General features: G+C 44.8%; 1 protein-coding gene and 1 pseudogene across 1 annotated transcript; one reads left to right on the top strand and one right to left on the bottom strand.

Moving 5' to 3' along the window:
* Window positions 1–60: 60 nt before the first annotated feature.
* Window positions 61–18,848, bottom strand: LOC134934310 (uncharacterized; annotated as a pseudogene).
* On the top strand, window positions 16,383–17,331 carry LOC134936346 (histone H1B-like). Its single transcript, XM_063931353.1, has one exon. It carries the CDS (start codon window positions 16,515–16,517, stop codon window positions 17,178–17,180), a length of 666 nt encoding a protein of 221 aa, XP_063787423.1. The 5' UTR covers window positions 16,383–16,514; the 3' UTR covers window positions 17,181–17,331.
* Window positions 18,849–20,739: the final 1,891 nt, after the last annotated feature.

Below are 20,739 nucleotides of genomic sequence, written 5' to 3'. Positions count from 1 at the left end.
CTTATAGTCAGAGTACAGCACTACACAGAGACGTTGGGTTACAGATCTTTCGTAGAAGAGATGGGCGGCCCTGAAAAGGGCCTTTGTGTGCGGGTGATGGTATTAGATGCGCCTCGGTGTTTAGCCTCCGAAGCCATACAGAGTGCGGCCCTGGCGCTTGAGAGCATAGACCACATCCATAGCGGTGACCGTCTTCCTCTTGGCGTGCTCGGTGTAGGTGACGGCGTCCCGGATCACGTTCTCCAGAAACACCTTCAGCACCCCGCGGGTCTCCTCGTAGATGAGGCCGGAGATACGCTTCACGCCTCCTCTCCGGGCAAGGCGGCGGATAGCAGGCTTGGTGATGCCCTGGATGTTGTCCCGCAGCACCTTCCTATGGCGCTTAGCGCCTCCTTTTCCGAGCCCCTTACCTCCTTTACCTCTTCCAGACATTATTCAATAGCTAACGACATAGAAATATGAGGCAACCCATTTTCGGTTGCTCTTTATAAAGAGGTGAGCGGACCTGATGGGTGACTGAGCACTTTGAGAGGCGGAGTCATGGCTATAATTAGATGTTAAAAAGTCACTGCCTTACCATCAGATTAGGGGCATAAGATGTATACGCAATATAAAGTTACACTTATCTAAGATCTTTTTTTCCCATACAATTCCTGTACTTGGTACAACATAATATTCAACCTAAGATACAATGTAATATTATCCATACTGAGTCCCATTCTTATCAACGTCCCAACATTTGATATAAGGCTCATAACAGATGATATAGATGACGACTGAGAAATAGCAAATCAGAAAAAATGAAATGTCATAAATATAGGACAGCATAAAGTATAATATATATATATATATATATATTAGCACTGCACTATAATTTATTTTATATAATAGATTACTTTATTTAGCACACTGTTGTTCATAGACTTATTTTTATTGAAGTAAAAAAAAAAAAAACATTTAGAATTTAACCGTTTTAATATCCATTATTATATATTGTCCAGATAAATAATAGGTATATAATAAGTGACTTGCACAACCTCATTGGGATTGGAGGATGAAAATTCAAAATGGACCAATGAGTCGAACAGATTTCGGCGGGACAAAACAAAATCACTCCAATGACATGCCGCTTCTGGCTGGTCAGTGTAACGTCTGTCCCGGGCTCGGTCTGAGTGTCAGCTCTGCGCTTCGGTCTCTCTTCTCCCTGTAATAATGAGCGCCGCTGATACTGCACTCAGCCAGTCCCGCTCCGGAACACTGCTGCTCAGCCACCCCCTGTATCTCTGTTACTATAGGGAGCACAGCTGGCACGTGTACCTAAGCCAGCATTGTATTGTGCGATCATAAAGATCTCCTTTCATTAAATGCAGCTAAACGGAACCTGATGTCTTATAATGGATTCGGTACAATATACCTGCAGTGATAACGGAGATTGGATCCCGGTGTTACACGTGCAGTGATACAGTAACAATAGCATTCTACACAGGGCATCTTGAAAGACAAACAACCTTTTAGCAACTGTGTTTATAGGAGATTCAAAGTGATACGAACAACGGGACCAATTGCTACAATCTACTGATACTTTGTAACATTGGAATAAGATACAATAATTCTCTAGTTCTGCAGCAGCTACACGGGCAGTCACTGCTCTATGGATTGCTTTATGTAAGCACTAATGCTGACATCTGTAATATGATGACTATATGACCCCGCTTTAGTTTGGAAGTGAATATACAGTTCATGGAAGCGGAGATACAATAAGGCAGATTTGCAAGTAGCACATATAATACCCATCATAGTTTCAGCCCGATTAGAGAGGAGGTGGGTGGCTCTTAGAAGAGCCTTTGTGTTGATGTGGGTCAGAGAAGGGGGTGATTACTTGGCGCTGGTGTACTTGGTAACAGCCTTGGTGCCCTCGGACACGGCGTGCTTGGCCAGCTCTCCCGGCAGCAGCAAGCGTACGGCGGTCTGGATCTCCCGGGAGGTGATGGTCGAGCGCTTGTTGTAATGAGCCAGGCGAGAAGCTTCCCCAGCAATGCGCTCAAAGATGTCATTGACAAAGGAGTTCATGATGCCCATAGCCTTGGAGGAGATGCCGGTGTCAGGGTGCACCTGCTTCAGCACCTTGTAGACGTAAATGGCGTAACTCTCCTTCCTGCTCTTCCTACGCTTCTTCCCATTAGAGATGGCTACTGACTCTCTGTCTCAACACAGTGACTCGAATCATCAGGAAGTGTGAATGACTCGAGTCACTCACTGTTTCATGAGTCGAGACAGCAGCAGCAGCAGCTTCTCTCAGACAGAGGGAGGAAACTCTGTGTCCTGTGTCCTTCAGTCAGTGTGTTCTGCTGTCTTTAGCTGTGATTGGCCAGAGGCTATACCAGGTGACACCCAGTGGGAGGGGGGAGGGAGCAGTCACGACTCACCAGTCAGTGAGTGCTCTGCTGCTGTGCCTGATCCATGTCATGAATCATGATTCATCCTGAGTCTGCCAGTGAGTTGAGACAGTTGTACACTGTGTAGACTCAGTGACTCAGTGAATGAATCTGATTCATGCAGCAGGAGGTGGAGCCCCTGTGGTACAGGGCTCTCGGCTCAGTGCTCACTGATCCTGCTCAGTGTGATTGTGGGTGGCAAACTCCCTGGAGGCTAGATAGTGGATAATATAATAAATCCAAGGCCACCTAAAATCATCCAATCAGCAAAGTATGCAAGATAAAAAAAACAAAAAACGTTTTTATTTGGTTTAGTTACAGAATGAATGATGTGTTTCATGGCTGTTAAGCTTTCTCTCCTCAGCCAAAAGTAATGTCATATTCTATAACTAGTATGCAATAAGTGGTTATTAATAATATATCAACATAACAGTAAATCTATGTTAACATATTATTAACAATCAGGGCATAAGCAGCTGCCTCCCCCAGATACACTGTACAATCACTGCAGCTGAATAACTCCATGAGTCCAGCACTGATCCTCCAGCACTGGCAACTCACTGATTCATGTGCAGTCTCTGCAACACATTCCACTACAGATGAGTCATGACTCATGTGCCGAGACACTGACTCCAGACACTTCACTGAACTGAGTCATGTGTCTCAGCTCAGTTCAGTGAATCACTTTGCCCATGACTACTTCCCATCCTTCTTCTGGGTCTTGGTCACCGCTTTCTTAGAGCCTTTCTTAGGCGCCGGAGCAGACTTTGCTGGATCAGGCATTCTTTAGGATCTCTTCGACACAATGTAGAAAATCTGTGCGGTCATCTCACACATCTGTTTTATTTATAGGCAGCTTATGCAAACGAGGCATCACCAATGCAAGCTACACTATTGGGTAGAAGTGTCATGTGACACTGGTAGGCATCGTAACCCCACTCTTCTTTTTGCGGATTGGTCTGTGGATGAAGTTGAGCTGCATTGTTTAGCTTGTAAGCAGACCAATCACAGAGCAAGCAGCATGTCGCTTCTGAGTATATATGTAAGAGGAGGGCGGTGTTTTAGAGACATTTCTCTCAGTGTTTCTGTTGAAAGAGAGACTCTTTTATCTCATTGAACCTCGCAAGCATGTCTGGAAGAGGGAAACAAGGCGGCAAGACCCGTGCTAAGGCAAAGACTCGCTCATCCCGGGCCGGTCTCCAGTTCCCAGTCGGTCGAGTTCACCGTCTGCTGAGGAAGGGAAACTATGCGGAGCGTGTGGGAGCCGGTGCCCCGGTGTATCTGGCCGCAGTACTGGAGTACCTGACGGCTGAGATTCTTGAGCTTGCCGGAAACGCCGCCCGCGACAACAAGAAGACCCGCATCATCCCCCGCCACCTGCAGCTGGCTGTGCGCAACGACGAAGAGCTCAATAAACTGCTCGGTGGGGTGACCATCGCCCAGGGAGGCGTTCTGCCCAACATCCAGGCCGTGCTGCTGCCCAAGAAGACCGAGAGCCACAAACCAGCTAAGAGCAAGTGATTTCACTGCTAGATACTTGTCCCCGCAACACAAAGGCTCTTTTCAGAGCCACCCACCCTGACCCCAAAGAGCTGATTCATGATATGCTGTACATGTGGGAGTAAGTAGCCCGCTGTTTAGCGGGAAAGGTGCGAGTATCGTACTTGGCGTTGTGCTTCTGACGGGAAGTAAATCAGACCCTTGCGTGTAACAAGCAGTAGAGCGCAGACATAACAATGTTATTTCCATAATGTTCTTTCTGCAATAGGACTTATAGCGCTAAACAAATTAAATTAATACAATACAGCACAGAAACCGTGGAGCGCAGGGAAGCTATGCAGGAGATACTAAATGGACATTTAGAGAGTGATGAGTGTGTATGAAAGATTCTAGAGCGGGGGCCTCTCGAGCTATGCGGGGATGTGAGTTCCATAGAATCGGAGCTGCACGGCTAAATGCTTGACCCCCAGATTCATTAAGGGAGGTACTAGATGTGTAGGGCAAGTTCCTCGGTAGAGGACTCTATAAAGAGCCGCCTTACAGGCATTTACTTCCATAGAAAAGTGCTCATGGAGCCTTATTAAAACGTTCCCTTACACTTGATCAACTCTAACCTTTCATGGTGAAGACTAGTAGCCCCCTGTGCCCTGACTGCACGCTGAATTGAGGCGGCTCCCGCCACTGTTCCAGGGCAGCGGCAAGCTGGAAGGAAGGTGCGGGTAATTAAGGGATATAGGCCGTGAGCTTAGTGGCTACTAACTACGAGGAGCCTGGGCAGAGCTAAAGGAGGTGGTATCCGTCCAATTAAACACCATTGTGTAACTTATGCTTCAGCTGGTTTAGAAGGATTTGGTGGCTCTGAAAAGAGCCTTTGTGTTGCTGCGTGTATAGGAGTGCCGAGTGTCTATGCCCTCTCCCCTCGGATTCTGCGGGCTAGCTGGATGTCTTTGGGCATGATGGTTACCCTCTTGGCGTGGATGGCGCACAGGTTGGTGTCCTCGAACAGCCCCACCAGATAAGCCTCACTGGCCTCTTGTAGGGCCATAACGGCAGAGCTCTGGAAGCGCAGGTCGGTCTTGAAGTCTTGGGCGATCTCACGCACCAATCGCTGGAAGGGCAGCTTGCGGATCAGCAGCTCGGTGGATTTCTGGTAGCGGCGGATCTCTCTGAGAGCAACAGTCCCGGGACGGTAGCGGTGAGGCTTCTTCACGCCGCCGGTAGCTGGGGCGCTTTTCCGAGCAGCCTTGGTTGCCAGCTGCTTGCGAGGAGCTTTACCTCCGGTAGATTTGCGGGCGGTCTGCTTGGTCCTGGCCATCTCTCCTCACGAAACACGTCTAAAGGCAAAAAAACGAATACATATAGAGAGCAGCCGCTAACATCTCTATTTATGCACTGTGCTGCGCTGTCATTGGATGAGTTAAAGGCGCCTTTCATCCTGATTGGCTTAGGCATATGCATAGTACTTTTCAAAAAGCCCTCCAAGACTTTAGGGTTTCTCCCGGGTGCGGCAACAAAATCAGTCTCCATTAGAGGTTTTATTACGTTTCAGCCAGAAGGATTGCTGTATTCCGGGAAGTCTATGCTGGCATTCTAGCCAGGGGAGACAATCAAAACACACACACACATAGCAGTGATACAAGCCTCAAGTCTAAAGAGTCTTGAAATAGAAACCTTATTACATACAGTACTGTGAATAGCTACCGTCGGCGGGAATAGTACGTATGGGGACAGATGTGCCTCACCAGCTGTGCTCTCTACTGTCCGGGAGATCACAGTATATGTCTGCAGTAAAAACATCAGCGATTAATATGTCTGCTTACCAAGTAACATTCACGATACGATAGTCATTTGCATATTACAGCATTAAGAATACATTTATCTGGTAGATCTCAATTATCATATTATGAGAAGCTTTAGAACGGAGAATAATCAGATCTTCTGCCTGCACTGGGGACGATGTGATACTAATGTGAAACAGTAAGTAGTGTTACACTATTGTTACTATTCTATGAATACATCAGTAGATACTATCAATACCAAAGTATCAAATAAAACCACAAGCCAAATCTCATTAATCTGAGAAAGACAAAGTACAATACATGGAGAACACAGGAGGACATTTGTCTAGATAGTGTAAGGGTTTGCAATGAATGGGCTATTGGTGGAAATAACAATCAGATACAAGTGAATCACTTTTTCTTTTTGTATAGCTGAATTATTATAAATGCATATTTAATGAGTTAAGTTTCATTTCCCATTTATAAAAACAAACAAACAAACAAACAAACAAACCAACAAACAAAAAATAAGGGGTTGTTTGTTTAAGAATTGGCAAAAGGTGTATTTTATTATGTTCAATCGAGTTTAAAACTCTTATAGGGGATTATATTGCTATGAGCACAATGCACATTCAGTGACCTGAATGTATGGGAATTAAGAATAAAAATGTAATGTCATAATAATGACTCACTATGCTATGGTGCACTACAGAATACCTACAGTGAGTGCTCCTCCTTTTATTCTATCTGTGTAGGGGTTGGGTGTGCTACTGTCCATTACTCCTCATGCAATTCTATACCTATTACTGAGATTTAGTTAGTACTAAGGGAAGAGAATATTATAAATGAATAATCCATACTAAGGCAGATGGTGATTGGTGATTACCTCCTACATGGTGCCAGGTGGGATGCTTAGGGGCTACTGGCTTACCTATTGGACCCCTTGCATGTGCTACCATCACTGGAGGACAGACGGCATTTATTTCTTAGAGCGGTGGGTAATTACATTTTAGTAAACTGTTGAGAAACCTTGTGAAATATTTTGGAAATGTTCACACGACCATTTCTATATTTCCACACACTTTTACATCACTGGTGTAAAATAAAGAGTCAAAAGGATTACACCAGGCATGTCCAAACTGAGGCCCTCCAGCTGTTGTGAAACTACATATCCCAGCATGCCCCGACACAGTCTTGCTGTCAGAGAATGCTAAAGCTGTGTCAGGGCATGCTGGAAAGTGTAGTTTCTCAACAGCTGGAGGGCCGCAGTTGGGACATGCCTGGATTACACTGTACAATATGAGTAGAAATGAAACAAGCAAAACTGTTTAGGAACAGAAACTGGTTGTCTTGCTCCTTAAACTTTGCCAGCAAAATGGCCGCCGTTGCCATGGTTACTAGAAATTGCTAGGCAACCGAAAATGGTTGTCATGCTTAATCTACTTGGCCTGAAAAATGGCCACTTTCTCCTGCAGGGTCCACAGGGTATCCACAGGATACATTGGGATATGGATGAGCTACAGCGGATCTTGCACCAATCGGTCAAAGCTTTCTGGGCTCCCAGTACGCAGTGGGCCCGTCTATATATACCTGCCACCTGGCTCAGGCAAATCAGTTTTTAGTTTGGTGAGGCAGGAGCCGGACCATGGTCTAAGGGCTGCTGGTTTTTGGCAGCCATAAGCTTTTTTACTTTATTTTTATAGTCTTACTATTTTTTTCTGAGTGATCTTTCTAAACAGCGTCTTATACGTACCTTAGAAAGAGTCACTCCAACTACTCCCCGCCGAGTCGCGACAACGCTTACCCACGAGTACAGTGCTGTTTCGGCGGGCGTCTGTGTCGGATAAAACTAGCAAGTCCAGCAGACGTTACCAGGCTGTGGCCGGAGCACGGGAGGAAGGTAAGGCATAGGTTCCGCTTAGAGGGGGAACATGGACACAGCCGCACTCTTTTGGGGGAAACTACCAAACAGTCGCTGACGCGGCTGCCACCGAGAGTGCACAAGTGCTAGGCCTTAGGGATCAAAGGCTCCAGGAGTAGCATGAGGCTGTGATCCCTAATTTTGAGATCAGCAGTGGGGAGACGGATGTACCCCTGGTCGCCCCTCCCCCCCCGATTCACGACCAGTTTCCTCCGAGTCTCCTGCCATAAACTGAAACGGCTGTGTGACTGGTGCATCAGTGTTCACTTGGCAATCTGTGTTCACTATATTTTCACGGAGCGGCGGTGGACACTTATAGCATATGGATCCACTCGTATTTATCGATTCTGGAAGCGGGGTAAGTCTCCCTGTATCCCGCTCTCCTGAGTGGGGGCTATAAAACACTAAGTGGGTCATTCAGACCTGATCGCATGCTGTAGTTATTTGCAGCCGTGCGATCGGGTCTGAACAGCGCATGCGTGGGGGCCGCAATGCGCAGGCGCGTTGCTGGCCGGCGATGGCCATCACTGGGCAGCGACAAAAATAATGAAGAAAGCATTCGCAGCAGCAAACACAAGAAGATTGACAGGAAGAGGCCGTCCGGGGGTGTCAACTCACCGTTTTCTGGGAGTGTTGAGGAAAACGCATGCGTGTCCGGCCGTTTCCATGGAGGGATCCTGACATCAGCTCCAGCAAGGATCATTGCAGCGGGTGAGCAAGTCCTGAGCTGTGCAGAGACTGCACAAACTTTTTGTTTGTGCAGCTCTCTGCACAAGCGTTTGCAGCCATACACAGCAATCCCACCTCCCCTGTGGGTGGCGATTACCTGGTCGTAGCAGTGCAAAAAATAGCCTGCATGCAACCATGTCTGAATTAGGCCCTAAGTCTCTATCTACCTTTGAGTACAAATAGTTGGATAAGGGCATAATGCATATGAGTTTGATAATATTACTGTGGTTTCTTTTGCTATGCGTCTGAATACAGTTAAAGCATTTTTATAAAGTAATGCAGTAATATGTTTCTCCTACATACGTGAACTGTACCTGTAGTTGAATATGTGGTCATATTGCTTATTATACTAATGTATAATCTGTGACTGACTGTTAGTGTGATTGCTGACTTTGCTATAAATTCTGTCAGTTTTCTCTGTTTACTCCGATCCTCAATGCTGGTGCTAAACAGGGTAGGGTCGGATTGTATGTCACTTTAACACATTTTAAAGTGATTACAGTCACAAATTGTGTATTACACTGTTAAATTGTCTGATTATTTATCATGTCTTAGAGCAGAAAAGGTGAGGAAAACACACTCACATCAGCACCAACACTCATATCATGTTTGTCATGTAAAGCTGGGTTAACATCTCAGGATCTGGTTCAAGATGGGTTGTGTGCAAACTGTATTAGCTTTCACCAAGGTCTCTTGAAATATTCAAGGCAGATGCAGGTGTAAGTTGATCCACCATGGGCTATGTTTGCACAGGACATTATCCAGTATAGCTGAGTGGATAATTCCAACTTCTGTACCGGTGATAGGTTGCACTATTATATGTGCAGCACAGGGGAAGCAGTAGCCTCTCAACAGAAACAGGCTGAAAAGCCAGTGGTAAGTAAATCATTTAGACACAAAACAACATCTTCAGAGTCTACACATGTTTCAGATGAGGACTCATCAGAGGACGAAGACTCATTACACTCTGGTTCTGAATATGAGGATGAGGAAGAAGGTCTCAGCTCAGTGGACATATCTGAGTTGATTACTGCAATGAAATCCATTTTATCTTTAGAAGAATCAACATATACTGTGTTAAAATCCAAGGCACCTTTATTTAAACGTCCCAAAACAGGTAAGACTGAGTTTCCTGGATCAGAACAGCTGACGGAAATTATGGAAGAGGCTTGGGTTATGCCCAGTAAGAAATTTAGAATTCCTAGGAAATGGAATTCCAATTACCCTTTTCTGACTGAGGACTGTTTAAAGAGAGAGGTAGCCCCTAAAGTAGATATGCATGTGATTCGCTTAGTGCAAAAATCTACATTACTTCTGCCTTCAACATCAATAAATGATGTCACGGATAGGAGAGTAGATGGTTTGCTAAAAAACAACAACTTTTTTTTCCCTGTCTGGGGCAATCATTAGACCAGCCATGGCCTCAGCCTGGATGGCTAAAGCAGTGGCTGTCTGGCAAGATGCATTGGTAGGGGAAATTTCAACGACATCCAGAGAGCAAAAATCCCATGTGACACATATCAAACAGGCTGCAATATTCTTGGAAGAAGCAGCCTTAGATATGGGTACTATTGCCTCTCAAACATCAGCCTCAAAATTAGCCGCTCACCGAGCAGTTTAGCTACGCACCTGGAAAGCTGATTCAGAATACAAAAAAGATAAGCCATGAGCCTGATGGTGCGGGCCTCCACCTGGGGGAACCCAGGGTGGGAGGCCGACTTATTCATTTTGCACAAATCTGGCAGCAGTCTACCACAGATGCCTGGGTGCAAGAAGCGGTGTCTCCCAGTTATGCGTTTTCTTTCAGGAAAAACCCTCCTCAAAGGTTTTTTTTTTTTTTTTGTACCAGCCTGTCTTTGGTAGAAACGAGGGCCAGGGTTTTGCAAGAGGCAGTTCAGAAATTGCTTCAGTCAGGAGTAATCATTCCTGTTCCTCCTGCACAACAAGGACAGGGTTTCTACTCCAACCTGTTTTTAGTCCAGAAGCTGAACTAGTCGTTCCAGCTCACACTCAATCTAAAAATGCTGAACAAATACATTTGGGTACCTCGGTTTCATATGGAGACCTTACATTCCATCATTTTGGCTATGGAACCATGGGATTTTATGGTATCCCTGGATATACAGGATCCTTACCTGCATGTTCCTATAGCTCTGTCTCATCAGCGCTATCTCAAATTCGCTATCCTCCAACAGCATTTTCAGATTCAGGCTCTGCCATTTGGTCTGGCCACAGCCCCCAGAGTATTCACCAAAAATGTGGTGATTATGGTAGCTTATCTCCGCCAGCAGGGGATAAGAATATTTCCATACCTCAACGATCTTTTAATCCTGGCACAGTCTCAGGTATTGCTTCTGTGTCATCTGCAACATCCAATAGAGTGTCTGCAGAAGCACGGTTGGCTCATAGATTGGGCAAAATCATCTTTTGTTCCGTCATAACGGATGACTCATTTGGGGCTGTATTGGATTTGAGCCTTCAGAGAGTAATTTTACTTCTGAGAAAAATATCCAAACTTCAGTAAAGGATCCAGGAGCTTCTACACTGTCGAAGAGTATAAATTCTCGCAGCAATGTGTGTGATGTGTCTAATGGTGTCAATTTTCAACATGGTAGAGTATGCTCAGTTCCATTCAAGACCTCTGCAACATCGGATCCTTACCAAGTGGAATGGGGTCATCAGACAATAAAAATGCAGACTATGATTCTTCCTCTGGAAGGAAGGAGGTCATTAGCCTGGTGGCTACAGACAGCCCATCTGGACAAAGGGAGACCCTTTTGGATATCAGATTGGGAAATTCTGACAACAGATGCCAGCCTTCAAGGCTGGGGAGCAGTGTCAGGAAGAAATTGCTTCTAGGTGCAGTGGACCAAGGAAGATGGATGCCCTGTCAGTGAGATGGGACTTTCGTCTGGCCTATGTGTTTCCTACCATCACCCTGTTAACCAGGCTGGTGAGAAAGGTAAAAGTATGGATGGTGTAATGGTTAGCATTACTGCCTCACAGCACTGAGGTCATGGGTTCGATTCCCACCATAGCCCTAACTGTGTGGAGTTTGTATATTCTCCCCGTACTTGCATGGGTTTCCTTCGGGTACTCCGGTTTCCTCTCACAATCCAAAAATATACTGGTAGGTTAATTGGCTTCCAACAAAGAAAAAAAAAATAACCCTAGTGTGAATGTGTGTCTGTGTGTACATGTGATAGGGTTTATAGATTGCAAGCTCCACTGGGGCAGGGACTGATGTATATGGCTAAATATGCTCTGTAAAGCACTGCAAAATATATGTATAATATATAAATAACTGGTAATAATAATAATAATAATAATAATAATAATAATAATAATAATATGTGTACACTATATAAAAAACTGGTGGCGGTAGTAATAATAATAATAATAATAATAATAATAAAAAGGAAAAGTGCTCTGTGCTCTCAACAGGTAATTCAAACAATGCTTAGAGCAAGGAAAACCTCCTCAGCTCGCATTTATCACATAATATGGCAAGCCTATATTCAATGGTGCAGTGAACGGAAACTTGACCCCAGGTCTTTCAGAATTTCCAGAATCCTAGCATTCCTTCTGGTTTAAGGGTGGCTTCCTTGAGAGTGCAGGTGTCAGCACAAACTGTATGGTTCCAAAAGAAAATTGCCAACCTACAGAATGGGCACACTTTTTTCCAGGTAATGCTGCACATTCAACGTCCCTCTGTTCCTCCTACAGTGCCTTGGGATCTAAGTTTAGTTCTAAAGGCCCTTCAAGTTGCCTCATTTGAACCACTTAAAAGAGTAGATTTTAAATGGTTGACAGCTAAGGTTCTCTTTCTTCTGGCTATGGCTTCAGCTCGAAGAGTTTCAGCATTTGGCGCATTATTATTTTGTCCTCCATTTCTCATTTTTTATCCAGATAGATCGGTTCTCAGAACTAAATCTGGGTATCTTCCTAAGGTGGTGTCTAAATTCCACCTTTACAAAGAAATTGTAGTCCCGGCTTTCCAGGGGCCAGACCTATCTGCGGGAGATGCATCGTTGGAAATTGTCCATGCCTTAAGGATCTACGTAGATCGTACCAGTGCTATCAGAAAGACAGATTATCTCTTTGTTCTCTACGGATTTCATAGGAGAGGGTGGCCTGCTGATAAGCAGACACTGGCGAGGTGGCTTTGGATGACGATTTCAGAAGCATATTCGAAGGCTGATCTCCTGTTTCCGGATAATGTCTCTGCTCACTCTACTCGTAAAGTAGGTCCATCATGGACAGCACAGCATGGTGCTTCAGCAGAACAGATATGTAAGATAGCCACATGGTCTTCCATTAACACATTCATTAGACATTTTGCTTGTGGATACCTTTGCCTCTCAGGATGCTGAATTTGGGCCAAGCATTCTCCTGTCTAATCAGGAGCGTTGCCACCACTAAATTGCTTTGGGACATCCCAATGTATCCTGTAGATACCCTGTGGACCCTGCAGGAGAAATATAAGTTATGGTAATAAGTTACCATTGATAACAGTATTTCTCCTATGTCCACAGATATCCCACCTTGACGCACCTGATTTGAGGATCCTTTTACTCACTAAACTCTTCCCTCTTGTACGGAAGGGTGGGAGGTTGTGCATGTGTGGTCTTCTCGCCTGATTAGTGCTCTACATGATGCTCCTGCCTTAAGCTTTGGAAAACAACTGATTTACCTGACCCAGGAGGCGAGGATATATGGACGGGTCCACTGCATGCTGGGAGGCCAAAAAGCTTTGACCGATTAGTGTAAGAACCGCTGTCGCTCAACCATATAACAATGTATCCTGTGAAACCTGTGGATTTAGGAAAAATACTGTTATCAATGGTAAGTTCTTACCATAACGTATATGTTGCTATGGTTGCCGAACTGTTGCCAGGGAACAGAAACTGGTTGTCATGCTTAAATCAAATTTGCCATCAAAATGGCCACTGTTGCCATGGTTACCCGACATTGCTAGGGAACTGAAACTGGTTCAATGTTTAGACTACTTGGCCTTCAAAATGGCCAGCATTGCCATAATTATCGGACATTGATAGGCAACTTCCCTGGAGCACTTTCCCAGCTGGTATGGAGCCACCCAGGTGAAAAGAGGAACAGTTTCCCCGAGTTTTGGGGCTTGTTCTTGGGGAATCTATACAAAGCAAAGGCCCTGGTACTGGAAAAACCGGTTTAATGTCTCATACTGATGTAACGGTATTGGGCAGCATGAAGCCTATTACTTAAGGGTAAGGCCGAAACTAGGATTTTCGCCACCAGGGAAAAAGCAGTGATTCCCCTCCCCAAAATTTGTTTATAAAAAATGTTATTATTAATAATAACAATAGTAATATTAATAATAATAAAATAAAAATATAAAAAAAAAAAAACCCTAAGACTAAAATAATCACATTATCAAAAATTTAGAAAAAAGAGGGATATTTTGGACAACATCCCCCTATGTGATCCAAATGCCCTCTGCGTCACATACCCCATCAGCGGCGTGTTTCACTACATTCCCCCCTGTGTGTCCCCACACATTGCACTTTATCATAACACCTCATTACTGCACTACATTCCCCTATCCACTGCACTACATCACTACACTACATGCATTCACATCAGTCCCTGCCCCAGTGGAGCTTACAATATATATTCCCTACCACATGCACCACTAAAACAATTTTTATTGGGACTCAATTAATTATATTTTTGGATTGTGGGAGAAAACTGGAGTACCCGTAGGAAACCCATGCAAATACAGGGAGAATATACAAACTCCACACAGTTACAGTAGAGCCATGGTGGGAATCAAACTAATGACCTCAGTGCTGTGAGGAAGTAATGCTAACCATTACACCATCCGTACTGCCTCTGAGAAGCTTTAGATCTGAGTATAATCAGAAATTCGGAATGTGCTGGAAACTATTATACTAATAGGAAACAGTAAATACCATTGTATGTACTTGCAAACTATACTCACTAATTCCAGGGAGATATTAATATGAATGCAGATATACATAAAAATAAAAATAAGAAAAGTCACAACTACATATGTCAAAAACACTGTCTATGGCATAAAATAATAATGATGATTTCATTTTTAAAACGTTAATACATTAATCATATTAGGTCATCGCTACCGTATGGTGAGTACGGTAGCTTTAGAATGGAGTATGAACAGAACTTCTGCGTGTGTGAAACGATATGATACTAATGGGAAACAGTATTATTCAATTGTAACTATTCCATTGAAACATTTGGATACAATCTGTGAAAGTATCAACTTAGACCACAAGCTAAAGCTTATGTATCCGGGAAACTGCATGAAGAGAATATAAAGCTGCTGTGTACTGTATGTGGATTGTACAAAGGGGATTTTCATCTGCTCAGTGGAGACTAATTTCAGATACAATAGTCCCTGTACGTAAAATCAACCACTTATTGTTCTATTTTAGTTACTGTCTTTTTCTTTATGCAGATATATTTATTTATTTTTATATCCATTTTACATGTTCTTGAAAAAAATAAACATTAAAAGTATTGAAAAAAAAATATTTTTATGGGTCAGCTTTTATTTCTATTTTGTTTCTACCATCCTTGGGGCCCCAGAAATCCCTAGTAGTGGCCCAGGTCTAGCTCCGTGTTCTCCCTACCTGCTCTGGAGACTCTCAATGCTCTAGATCACAACTCCAGCATGCAATCATGGGTTGGGGAAGAGAGTGAGACCTGGATGGTACTTGCTGCTGGCACACGCCCTCCAGTTAGTAGTCATCGGTATTTTTCAAGAACCCGCTTCCATCTCCATTTGCCTTCCATTCCTCAATGTCGATCCTCTCCTCTCAGCTAGTTATTTTTTAACAAGCTACGTCATTTAAATTTTATTCCGCATAACTATTGTGAGCATATAATTCTTCAACATCTTCCTATCTTCTCCTATTTGTTCTTCCTTTTCCTCCCCCGTGTTCCATCACGTCTCCCCCGATTTTCCCCTTGTCTCTCCCATCTCCCCGTTTGTTTCCTGTTGCCATCTTTACCCATTCACCTTTATTTTCCCCCTGTTTCTCTTCCTTTCATCCATTCCTTCCACCTGCCACTACCCTTAGAGGTCCCCTTATGTATCCCCATATTTCTGCCTCTCCATTTTTCCCTCTGTACCCTTATTATTCTCCATATTATTACTGTCTCCTTTTATTTGTATCACTATTCATACCGATTCCCTCTGTTGTTCCTTTTGCTCCTCTGATCTCCCACTCCTCGTCTCCTTATTTCTCCCGTCTCCAGATATTGTACCCTTTATTCCTATGGTCTCACCCTAATGCTCCCATGTCCTCTTTTAAAAATATCAGTCTCCTATCAATGGGAACGGGACCCCATAGCCCACCTACTGACACACTTAAGATGCATAGATATGCATCAATGTCTATATGGATCATTATAAGAACATGTGGAGAAAACGCCACCAGCATTTTTCAGGACATGGAGAATCTCAGGCCGGCAGGATTATTCTGAAGCTGATTATGCACGCCAGATATCTTTCTTTTATTTATTTAGTCAAAGTAACTAGAGTTCCCAGACAGGAGTGCCAATACCTTGTGGGGCAACCTGCCTGTGCTATCCATCCGGGTGTACAGCATCCCACACATCACCTTTATGTCTTTCAAAATGCGGCATCCTCTGCACTGATTATGCCCCAGCCACCTTTGTTCGGTGTAGTGCCTGGAGGAGAGAAAAGTGCCCGATGAGACATTTTTCGCTTCGCAGAAAAGATGTATTACACGCCAGCCAGATCATGCCTGGTCTAGGTGAGCTGACAGGGGCTATTCCCGGCACTCTTCACAGCGCATAGGCTAGCAATGACAGTAAAGGGTTAGGGGAGACCTTGGAGTACTGGTGTGGTGCAGAGAGCCAGCTCGCCGCTCACCTCATGCCCTATAAAAGACTGTTTTTCTGCGCTAGGGAAACACAAGGTGAGAGCAGATTCCCCCGTACACTCAGACAGGGAAGAGTTTACACGGCTGCTCATTCCGCCAATGGGAGCACAGAACACCTCACTCTCGGCAGCCAATCACAGCACAGCCGGCAGTGTATATAAAAGACGTGAGTCAACACCGGGCGTTGTAGTATTATTGATTAAAGTTAAGTTCTGCAAACATGGCGGAAACTGCCCCCGTCGCCGCCGCTGTTCCTCCATCAGAGGTCGCAGCCAAAAAGAAGAGGCAGCCGAAGAAAGCTGCTGGAGGAGCAAAGAAGAGCGGCAAGTCTTCTGGACCCAGCGTCTCCGAGCTGATCGTAAAAGCCGTGGCCGCCTCTAAAGAGCGCAGCGGGGTTTCTCTTGCCGCCCTGAAGAAGGCTCTGGCTGCCGGAGGCTACGATGTGGAGAGGAACAACAGCCGCATCAAAGTGGGGGTGAAAGGATTAGTGACCAAAGGAACTCTCACCCAGGTGAAAGGTACCGGCGCTTCCGGCTCCTTCAAGCTCAATAAGAAACAAGTGGAAAGCAAGAAGGCCGCCCAGAAGTCCCTGAAGCCCAAGAAACCTGCAGCGAAGAAAGTGGCCAAATCCCCGAAGAAGCCCAAGAAGGCTCCGAGTGCAGCCAAGACCCCGAAAAAGGTGAAGAAACCCGCTACAGCGGCTGCTGCCAAAAGCCCAAAGAAGCCTATAGCCGTGAAGCCTAAGAAGGCGGCCAAGAGTCCCGCCAAGAAGGCGGCGAAGCCCAAAGCTGCCAAGAGTCCGGCCAAGAAGGCAGCGAAGCCAAAAGCCACAAAAAGCCCGGCCAAGAAGGCAGCTAAGGCTAAGAAAGCTGCGGCCAAGAAGTGATTGTAAAGCCGCAGCCTCTCTTCCTTGTTATCCCCCAAAGGCTCTTTTCAGAGCCACCCACCCTGTCTCGGCAGAGCTGTAGGCGCACGATGTGATCTATTGGGGGACTAAATAAAAACTGTAGTGAAGAAGTCGCTACATGTGGCAGAAATATCTAGTTTGTCCCTTACACATCAGTCCTAGAAACATAGCTCTTGATAGCAGGATATGGACCACTTGGCCCATCTACTCTGCCCCATGCAGTCACTGCATAAGTGGGATATGCAGGGGAGCGGGACTAAATGCAGTTATCTGTTAAATCTGCAGATAGATCGGGAACGTATACACTAAAGTGTCGGGTTCTTCTATCTCCAGCCGCCCGTAGTAGCTGAATGGTTGTTTTATGTGTACTTGGTCGTACAGTCTGGTGTAAGGAACAGCACCGCGTGTTCTGCACGCCATTCCCGGTGATGTACAGACTGCGAGGTACCCGGACAAGGTATAATTGTTTGCTACAAAAAAAAAATGCCTCCCTTGAAAATACAGCCTGTTCCTATAGCTCGTTTCTGGATTAATGTAGGAGACCCTTAAATTAGTTAATTAACGTTCAAAGCCTGCAGGACCCCTCTATGGACTAGGCGGCGGGTGGCAGGCTGTGTGGTGCCCTGGATGATATGTAGTCCTGCAGCGCTTGGTGCCTCCTTTCCCGAGCCCCTTACCTCTCCCAGGCATTGTCCCCCCAAAAAATGAATTATGTAACCTGGCTGCTTTCATCAAATTTGCATATAAGCTGAGCTGCGCTGATTGGTAGAAGTAAGCATGTCCCCCTCCACCGATTGGTTTAAAGAAGAGCGGATACATTTTTCAAAAACTCCGCCGATAAGCTAAGCTGTAAGAGAACATGGATTTCCTAGTGAATACTTAGTTTGTCCTTCATAAAAAAAAACTTGTGTCCAACAGCTTAGAACTAGTCAGCCACCGACAGTGTGTTGTGCCATCTTCGAAACAAAGGATCATGGCGGTACCTCTAGGACAAATCTACTCACGTCTCACCCACTGCAAGAATTCATAAACATTACTCATTAGTAGTGGCCAGCTTGGGCATAAGCTCACTAAAATACTGGCACGGTCCTTTCATCATCACTCCAAATAAAGACAGCAACCACTAGCGGTGTGCCTAATGTGAGGGAACGATTAAGTACTAGGACCCGGCTTATAGTCAGAGTACAGCACTACACAGAGACGTTGGGTTACAGATCTTTCGTAGAAGAGATGGGCGGCCCTGAAAAGGGCCTTTGTGTGCGGGTGATGGTATTAGATGCGCCTCGGTGTTTAGCCTCCGAAGCCATACAGAGTGCGGCCCTGGCGCTTGAGAGCATAGACCACATCCATAGCGGTGACCGTCTTCCTCTTGGCGTGCTCGGTGTAGGTGACGGCGTCCCGGATCACGTTCTCCAGAAACACCTTCAGCACCCCGCGGGTCTCCTCGTAGATGAGGCCGGAGATACGCTTCACGCCTCCTCTCCGGGCAAGGCGGCGGATGGCAGGCTTGGTGATGCCCTGGATGTTGTCCCGCAGCACCTTCCTATGGCGCTTAGCGCCTCCTTTTCCGAGCCCCTTACCTCCTTTACCTCTTCCAGACATTATTCAATAGCTAACGACAAAGAAATATGAGGCAACCCATTTTCGGTTGCTCTTTAGAAAGAGGTAAGCGGACCTGATGGGTGACTGAGCACTTTGAGAGGCGGAGTCATGGCTATAATTAGATGTTAAAAAGTCACTGCCTTACCATCAGATTAGGGGCATAAGATGTATACGCAATATAAAGTTACACTTATCTAAGATCTTTTTTCCCATACAATTCCTGTACTTGGTACAACATAATATTCAACCTAAGATACAATGTAATATTATCCATACTGAGTCCCATTCTTATCAACGTCCCAACATTTGATATAAGGCTCATAACAGATGATATAGATGACGACTGAGAAATAGCAAATCAGAAAAAATGAAATGTCATAAATATAGGACAGCATAAAGTATAATATATATATATATATATATATATATATATATATATATATATATTAGCACTGCACTATAATTTATTTTATATAATAGATTACTTTATTTAGCACACTGTTGTTCATAGACTTATTTTTATTGAAGTAAAAAAAAAAAAAACATTTAGAATTTAACCGTTTTAATATCCATTATTATATATTGTCCAGATAAATAATAGGTATATAATAAGTGACTTGCACAACCTCATTGGGATTGGAGGATGAAAATTCAAAATGGACCAATGAGTCGAACAGATTTCGGCGGGACAAAACAAAATCACTCCAATGACATGCCGCTTCTGGCTGGTCAGTGTAACGTCTGTCCCGGGCTCGGTCTGAGTGTCAGCTCTGCGCTTCGGTCTCTCTTCTCCCTGTAATAATACTGCACTCAGCCAGTCCCACTCCGGAACACTGCTGCTCAGCCACCCCCTGTATCTCTGTTACTATAGGGAGCACAGCTGGCACGTGTACCTAAGCCAGCATTGTATTGTGCGATCATAAAGATCTCCTTTCATTAAATGCAGCTAAACGGAACCTGATGTCTTATAATGGATTCGGTGCAATATACCTGCAGTGATACCGGAGATTGGATCCCGGTGTTACACGTGCAGTGATACAGTAACAATAGCATTCTACACAGGGCATCTTGAAAGACAAACAACCTTTCAGCAACTGTGTTTATAGGAGATTCAAAGTGATACGAACAACGGGACCAATTGCTACAATCTACTGATACTTTGTAACATTGGAATAAGATACAATAATTCTCTAGTTCTGCAGCAGCTACACGGGCAGTCACTGCTCTATGGATTGCTTTATGTAAGCACTAATGCTGACATCTGTAATATGATGACTATATGACCCCGCTTTAGTTTGGAAGTGAATATACAGTTCATGGAAGCGGAGATACAATAAGGCAGATTTGCAAGTAGCACATATAATACCCATCATAGTTTCAGCCCGATTAGAGAGGAGGTGGGTGGCTCTTAGAAGAGCCTTTGTGTTGATGTGGGAGTAAGTAGCCCGCTGTTTAGCGGGAAAGGTGCGAGTATCGTACTTGGCGTTGTGCTTCTGACGGGAAGTAAATCAGACCCTTGCGTGTAACAAGCAGTAGAGCGCAGACATAACAATGTTATTTCCATAATGTTCTTTCTGCAATAGGACTTATAGCGCTAAACAAATTAAATTAATACAATACAGCACAGAAACCGTGGAGCGCAGGGAAGCTATGCAGGAGATACTAAATGGACATTTAGAGAGTGATGAGTGTGTATGAAAGATTCTAGAGCGGGGGCCTCTCGAGCTATGCGGGGATGTGAGTTCCATAGAATCGGAGCTGCACGGCTAAATGCTTGACCCCCAGATTCATTAAGGGAGGTACTAGATGTGTAGGGCAAGTTCCTCGGTAGAGGACTCTATAAAGAGCCGCCTTACAGGCATTTACTTCCATAGAAAAGTGCTCATGGAGCCTTATTAAAACGTTCCCTTACACTTGATCAACTCTAACCTTTCAT

Source organism: Pseudophryne corroboree, chromosome 6 (genome assembly GCF_028390025.1).
Source record: "Pseudophryne corroboree isolate aPseCor3 chromosome 6, aPseCor3.hap2, whole genome shotgun sequence".
Classification (NCBI taxonomy): Eukaryota; Metazoa; Chordata; class Amphibia; order Anura; family Myobatrachidae; genus Pseudophryne; species Pseudophryne corroboree.
Note: the sequence above shows the minus strand (reverse complement) of the source record. Positions and strands in the feature narration are given on the sequence as shown.

What these genes read in the sequence shown, in the direction of transcription:
- LOC134936346 (XM_063931353.1), top strand. Translation starts at nt 16,515, where the DNA reads ATGGCGGAAACTGCCCCCGTCGCCGCCGCTGTTCCTCCATCAGAGGTC.